This window comes from Hyla sarda, chromosome 12, assembly GCF_029499605.1.
Source record: "Hyla sarda isolate aHylSar1 chromosome 12, aHylSar1.hap1, whole genome shotgun sequence".
NCBI lineage: Eukaryota > Metazoa > Chordata > Amphibia > Anura > Hylidae > Hyla > Hyla sarda.
Genome location: NC_079200.1, coordinates 80,787,344 through 80,794,955, shown reverse-complemented (window position 1 = coordinate 80,794,955; position 7,612 = coordinate 80,787,344). Strand labels below are relative to the sequence as shown.

The 7,612-nt window shown below is 47.4% G+C and overlaps 1 protein-coding gene across 1 annotated transcript in view; it reads left to right on the top strand.

Annotated features, from left to right (window-relative positions):
• The first annotated feature begins 6,208 nt into the window (after positions 1-6,208).
• The window catches only part of BCAS4 (breast carcinoma amplified sequence 4), a 67,038-nt gene continuing 65,634 nt past the window's right edge, over positions 6,209-7,612 (top strand). Inside the window, exon 1 of the mRNA XM_056547693.1 lies at positions 6,209-7,612. This exon is cut by the window's right edge and continues 93 nt beyond it. Coding sequence (XP_056403668.1) covers positions 6,209-7,612 — 1,404 coding nt within the window.

The window sequence follows — 7,612 nt, the reverse complement described above, 5'->3', positions numbered from 1 at the left end:
ATGGTGGTATTATAAGGGCATAATGTGGCAGATATTAAGCACTGCGTGATGGTAATATTAGGGCACAGGGTTGCAGTAATTATTAGGCACTGTATAGTGATCTTTTTATGGTACTATGTGACAGTTATTAACCTGTTGGGGACGAAGGGCGTATGCATACGCCCTTGTGTCCTAGTACTTAAGGACGAAGGTCGTATCCATACGCCCGTGAGAATTTCGGTCCCTGCCGCGCGCCGGGCGGGGACTGGACCGGGGATTGACTGCTGATATCTATCAACAGGCACCGCGTGCAAATGCCCAGGGGGGTCATTAGACCCCCCCATGTCGGCAATCGGCGCAAATCGCAAGTGAATTCACACTTGCTATTTGCGCCGATTCCGGGTCATTACGGGTCTATGGGGACCCGGTGACCCGGAATAGAAGGGGGATCGCGGTTGTCTAAGACAACTACGATCCCCCTGAAGCGACCACCAATAGCTGATCGGGGGCGGAGGGGTTTACTTTCGTTTTCCCCGTCCTGCCCACCCACAATAGGCGGGAAACGACGGGGACCGAACGCCAAGGTCCACTTACCCCTCCAGAGGCTGCGGGCGACGGTGATCGGCGGGCGGCGACAGAGATCGGCGCGGGCGGCGTGCGGCAGAAGAACACAGCTCCCTGGATCCTACGGAAGCTGGTAAGTTGCCTAGCAACATCTGGAGGGCTACAGTCTGAGACTGTAGCCCTCCAGATGTTGCAAAACTACAACTCCCAGCATGCCCAGACAGCTGTTTGCTGTTTGGGCATGCTGAAATATGTAGTTTTGCAATAGCTGGAGGGCTGCAGTTTGAGACCACTATATAGTGGTCTCTAAACTGTATCCCTCCAGATCTTGCAAAACTACAACTCCTAGCATGCTCAAACAGCTCTTTGCTGTCTGGGCATGCTGGGATTTGTAGCTTTGCAACATCTGGAGGGTCACAGTTTGGAAATCACTGTGCAGTGGTCTATAAACTGTAGCCCTCCAGATGTTGCAAAACTGCAAATCCCAGCATGCTCAAACAGCTGTCTCACCATGCTGGGAGTTGTAGTTGCGTAACCTCCAGCTGTTGCATAACTACATCTCCCAGCATGCCCTTCAGCGATTAGTACATGCTTGGAGTTGTAGTTTTGCAACAGCTGGAGGCACACTGGTTGGAAAATTCTGAGTTAGGTAACAGAACCTAACTGAAGGTTTTCCAACCAGTGTGCCTCCAGCTGTTGCAAAAGTACAACTCCCAGCATGCACGGTATGTCAGTACATGCTGGGAGTTGTAGTTTTGCAACAGCTGGAGGCACACTGGTTGGAAACTACTGTTAGGTAACAGAACCTAACTGAAGGTTTTCCAACCAGTGTGCCTCCAGCTGTTGCAAAAGTACAACTCCCAGCATGCACTGTCAGTGCATGCTGGGAGTTGTGGTTTTGAAACAGCTGGAAGTTTTTCCCCCCATGTGAACGTACAGGGTACATTCACACGGGCAGGTTTACAGTAAGTTTCCTGCTTCAAGTTTGGTCTGCGGCAAATTTTTTTCCTAGCGGGAAACTCACCGTAACATGCCAGTGCGAATGTACCCTAAAAACACTACACTACACTAACACATAATAAAGAGTGAAACACTACATATACACCCCCTTACACTGTCCCCCCCCCCCCAATAAAAATGAAAAACGTATTGTACGGCAGTGTTTCCAAAACGGAGCCTCCAGCTGTTGTAAAACAACAACTCCCAGCATTTCTGGACAGCCACTGACTGTCCAGGCATGCTAGGAGTTAAGCAACAGCTGGAGGCACCCTGTTTGGGAATCACTGGCGTACAATACCCCTATGTCCACCCCTATGCAATTCCTAATTTAGTCCTCAAATGCGCATGGCGCTCTCTCACTTCAGAGCCCTGTCGTATTTCAAGGAAACAGTTTAGGGCCACATATGGGGTATTTCCGTAATCGGGAGAAATTGCACTACAAATCTTGGGGGGCTTTTTCTCCTTTTACCCCTTATGAAAAGGAAATGTTGGGGGTTACACCAGCCTGTTAGTGTAAAAAAAAAAAAATGTTTACACTAACATGCTGGTGTTGCCCCATACTTTTTATTTTCACAAGCAGTAAAAGGAAAAAAAGCCCCCCAAAATTAGTAACGCAATTTCTCCTGAGTACGGAAATACCCCATATGTGGGCGTAAAACGCTCTGCGGATGCACAACAAGGCTCAGGAGTGAGAGTGCATCATGTACATTTGAGGCCTAAATTGGTGATTTGCACAGGGGTGGCTGATTTTACAGTGGTTCTGACATACGCAAAAACATAAATGTGACCCCATTTTGGAAACTACACCCCCCAATGGAACATAACAAGGGGTATAATGAGCATTTTTCACTAAAATGCTGGTGTTACCCTCAATTTTTCATTTTCACAAGGGAAAATAGGAAAAAAAGCCCCCCCCCCAAAAAAAAAAAAAATTTGTAACCCCATTTCCTCTGAGTAAGAACATACCCCATATGTGGATGTAAAGTGCTCGGTGGGAGCACTACAATGCTCAGAAGAGAAGGAGCGCCATTGGGATTTTGAAGAGAAAATGTGTCCGGAATTGAAGGCCACATGAGTTTACAAAGCCCCCATAGTGCCAGAACAATGGACCCCCCCCCCCCCCACATATGACCCCATTTTGGAAACTACACCCCTCGTCTAATGTAATAAGGGGTACAGTGAGCATTTACGCCCCACATGTGTCTGACAGATTTTTGGAACAGTGGTCCGTGAAAATGAAAAATTTTATTTTTCATTTGCACAGTCCACTGTTCCAAAGATCTGTCAAACGCCAGTGGGGTGTAAATACTCACTGCACCCCTTATTAAATTCTGTGAGGGGTGTAGTTTCCAAAATGGGGTCACATGTGGGGGGCCCACTGTTCTGGCACCACAGGGGGCTTTGTAAACGCACATGGCCCCTGACTACCATTCCAAACGAATTCTCTTTCCAAAAGCTCAATGGCGCTCCTCCTCTTCTGAGCATAGTAATTTGCCCGCAGAGCATTTTACGTCCTAACATGGGGTATTTCCATACTCAGAAGTGATGGGGTTACAAATTTTGGGGGGCATTCTCTATCATAACCCTTTATAAAAATTGTAAATTTGGGGAAGAAACTGCACTTTTTTTTTTCATTTACACATACGATTTTAACGAAAAGTCATCAAACACCTGCGTGGTGTTAAGGCTCACTGGACCCCTTGTTACGTGCCTTGAGGGTGTAGTTTCCAAAATGGTATGCCATGTGGGGTTTTCTGCTATTCTGGCACCATAGGGGCTTCCTAAATGTGACATTCCCCCCAAAAACCATTTCAGCGAAACTCACTCTACAAAATCCCATTGTTGCTCCTTCCCTTCTGAGCCCTCTACTGCGCCCGCTGAACACTTGACATACACATATGAGGTATTTCCTTACTCGAGAGAAATTGGGTTACAAATTTTTGGAGGCTTTTTCTCCTATTACCACTTGTAAAAATTCAAAAACTGGGTCTACAAGAACATGCGAGTGTAAAAAATGAAGATTTTGAATTTTCTCCTTCACTTTGCTGCTATTCCTGTGAAACACCTAAAGGGTTAACAAACTTACTGAATGTCATTTTGGATACTTTGAGGGGTGCAGTTTTTATAATTGGGTCATTTGTGGGGTATTTCTAATAGGAACGCCCTTCAAATCCACTTCAAACCTGAACTGGTCCCTGAAAAATTCCGATTTAGAAAATTTTGTGAAAAATTGGAAAATTGCTGCTGAACTTTGAAGCCCTCTGGTGTCTTCCAAAAGTAAAAACATGTCAACTTTATGATGCAAATATAAAGTAGACATATTGTATATGTGAATCAATATATAATTTATTTGGAATGTCTATTTTCCTTACAAGCAGAGAGCTTCAAAGTTAGAAAAATTCAAAATTTTCAAATTTTTCATCAAATTTTGGAATTTTTCACCAAGAAATGATGCGCAAGTATCGACAAAAATTTACCACTACCATAAAGTAGAATATGTCACAAAAAAACAATCTTGGAATCAAATTTATAAGTAAAAGCATCCCAGAGTTATTAATGCTTAAAGTGACAGTGGTCAGATTTGCAAAAAATGCTCCCGTCCTTAGGGTTATAATGGGCTCCGTCCCCAAGGGGTTAAAGAGCACCTGTCACCAAACTAAACTTTTAATATATTGTTCCTTACGTTATTCTAAGACACTTTGCTATTTACCCCCTTAAGGACGCAGGGTTTTTCAGTTTTTGCACTTTCGTTTTTTCCTCCTTACCTTTTAAAAATTATAACCCTTTCAATTTTCCACCTAAAAATCCATATTATGGCTTTTTTTTTGCATCACCAATTCTACTTTGCAGTGACATTAGTAATTTTACCCAAAAATTCACGGCAAAAAGGGAAAAAAAATCATTGTGTGACAAAATCAAAGAAAAAATGCAATTTTGTAAGTTTTGGGGGCTTCCGTTTCTACGCAGTACATATTTCGATAAAAATGACACCTTATCTTTATTCTGTAGGTCCATATGGTTAAAATGGTACCCTACTTATATAGGTTTGATTTTGTCATACTTCTGGAAAAAATCATAACTACATGCAGGAAAATGTATACGTTTAAAAATGTCCTCTTTTGACCCCTATAACTTTTTTTATTTTTCCACGTACAGGGCGGTATGAGGACAAATTTTTTGCGCCGTGATCGGAAGTTTTTATCGGTACCATTTTTGTTTTGATCAGACTTTTTGATCACTTTTTATTCATTTTTTAATGGTATAAATACATCAACTTATGTTGAGCTGGAGCAGCTACATATGGATCGAAATCTGTCTCGTCACTGTTGAACCAACCAAACTTCAATCCATCTGGTCAGCTGATCATGTCAGTCTTGACCTGCAGACCGGGAACATCCCAAAGAAACTTCAGTTTTGGAGATGCTCTGCTAGCACTACACAGCCAGCCCACTGAGCCCAGTACTACTCCAGTCAGTCCTGACTCCTGTCACTCGTGACTCCTACCTTTTTTTTCTCCGGCTGTCCCGGACCCGATCACAGCAGTCAGCAGGCTAGGTTTTCTCCTCCAGGTCCTCCTAGGTTTTCCTCCTGCAGCGTCTGTCACCACTGGCTCCCTCTCTCCTCTCTGGCCTGTGTCACCTGCCTGCCGCCGCTGCCAGCTTCTTCTTGCTGCTGCCTGGGCTGGTCTGGTGTGCTTCTCTCCCGCGCCCAGCGCTGCGCTGGGTGGCCGCTGCACTGTCCCTCCCCCAGATAGTCCCTCGCTCTCTCTTCGCACCCACCGCACCTCACGCCTGGCACCCCCCCCCCCCCCCCCACCACAGTGGATCGGATTCGCACAGCCAGCACTGCATAGAGAGTGAGTGAGCCAGGCAGGGGCAGAGAGCTGCGAGTGCGAGCGCGCCCCCCCAGATGTTGCGCCCGGTGCGGCCGGCCCCCCCTGCACCCCCCACACTACGCCACTGCAGTGGTATTAGGGTTGAGTGTTGCAGCTATTATTGGACACTGTTTAGTAATATTACTAGGGTACGGTGTTGCAGTTATTATTGGGCCTCGTATAGTGGTATTAGGGTACAGTGTGGAAGTTATTACTGGGCACTGTATGGAGGTATTATTACAGCACAGTGTAAAAGTTATTGATTACTGTATAGTTGTATTAGTCGCAGGTGGGAAGTTTGTCAAACCGTAATGCAGGTGTCCTAAGGTGAGCTCAGGGAGGGCAGAAACCTCCCATGTTGCAGTTCTGTGTGATTGTATAGCAGATAGTGGGCACTGCCTAGTGGTATTATTAGAGCACAGTCTGTAGTTATTATGTAAGGTTATTTTTATGGACTATTCTATATTTTTCTTCTAAGAAAAGAGGGAGGGGTCTCACAGAGTCTATGTACAAGTGTAGGCAGGATGGAATCTATAGTACTGGGAATAAGCTGTAAGATGTCTGTATATACTGTATACACTATAAACCAAAGGGACATATCTAGAGTCACGTGAACCTGAGAGCCCTGCCCTGACCCTGATTCCACTCCGCCGGGCCCACTGCAGTTCCCGGAGATAACCACACGGTGGCGACAACGCTCAGCTGAGTGCAGGATGTGATGGGAGGAAGCGCAAGATGAGCAGCAGTGAATGAAAGACAAGAGCCGGGGAGCTGGACGCCGCGGGGAACAGCATGGAGGCCGGCAAGAGAGCCGGGCAGCTGGGGGTGAGAGAGCAGGACAGGAGCCGTGAGCAGCAGGAAAAAGAGGGGGAGGGGCAGCAGCATATGCGGTTTATAGGGCAGATGTCAGTGCAAGGGCAGCATGATGCTGGGGCACTAGGACAGCAATGTCAGCAGAATGTGAAGGTACTGGGGCAACTATTAGTGCAAGAAGAAAACCAGAGAGAGACATTTAAACAGTTGTCAGGGGGGCAGGATGTGGGGGTATTAGAGCACTTGTCAGGGGTGCAGGATGTGGGGGTATTAGAGAAGCTGTCAGGGGTGCAGGATGTGGGGTTATTAGAGAAGCTGTCAGGGGTGCAGGAGGTGGGGGTATTAGAGCACCTGTCAGGGGGGCAGGATGTGGGGGTATTAGAGCACCTGTCAGGGGGGCAGGATGTGGGGGTATTAGAGCACCTGTCAGGGGTGCAGGATGTGGGGGTATTAGAGAAGCTGTCAGGGGTGCAGGATGTGGGGGTATTAGAGAAGCTGTCAGAGGTGCAGGATGTGGGGGTATTAGAGAAGCTGTCAGATGTGCAGGATGTGGGGGTATTAGAGCAGCTGTCAGGGGGGCAGGATGTGGGGACATTAAAGCAGCTGTCAGGGGTGCAGGATGTGGGGGCATTAGAGCAGCTGTCAGGGGTGCAGGATGTGGGGGTATTAGGAAAGCTGTCAGATGTGCAGGATGTGGGGGTATTAGAGAAGCTGTCAGAGGTGCAGGATGTGGGGGTATTAGAGAAGCTGTCAGAAGTGCAGGATGTGGGGGTATTAGAGAAGCTGTCAGGGGTGCAGGATGTGGAGGTATTAGAGAAGCTGTCAGAGGTGCAGGATGTGGGGGCATTAGGGCAGCTGTCAGAGGTGCAGGATGTGGGGGCATTAGGGCAGCTGTCAGATGTGCAGGATGTGGGGGTATTAGAGCAGCTGTCAGGGGTGCAGGATGTGGGGGTATTAGAGAAGCTGTCAGGGGTGCAGGATGTGGGGGTATTAGAGAAGCTGTCAGAGGTGCAGGATGTGGGGGCATTAGGGCAGCTGTCAGATGTGCAGGATGTGGGGGCATTAGGGCAGCTGTCAGATGTGCAGGATGTGGGGGTATTAGAGAAGCTGTCAGGGGTGCAGGATGTGAGGGCATTAGAGCAGCTGTCAGGGGTGCAGGATGTGAGGGCATTAGAGCAGCTGTCAGGAGTGCAGGATGTGGGGGTATTAGAGAAGCTGTCAGGGGTGCAGGATGTGGGGGTATTAGAGAAGCTGTCAGAGGTGCAGGATGTGGGGGTATTAGAGAAGCTGTCAGGGGTGCAGGATGTGAGGGCATTAAAGCAACAGAAAGAATTTGATGTGACTGGGGCCCAGAAGCCTCAGGAAATGCCAGTATTGACCCCT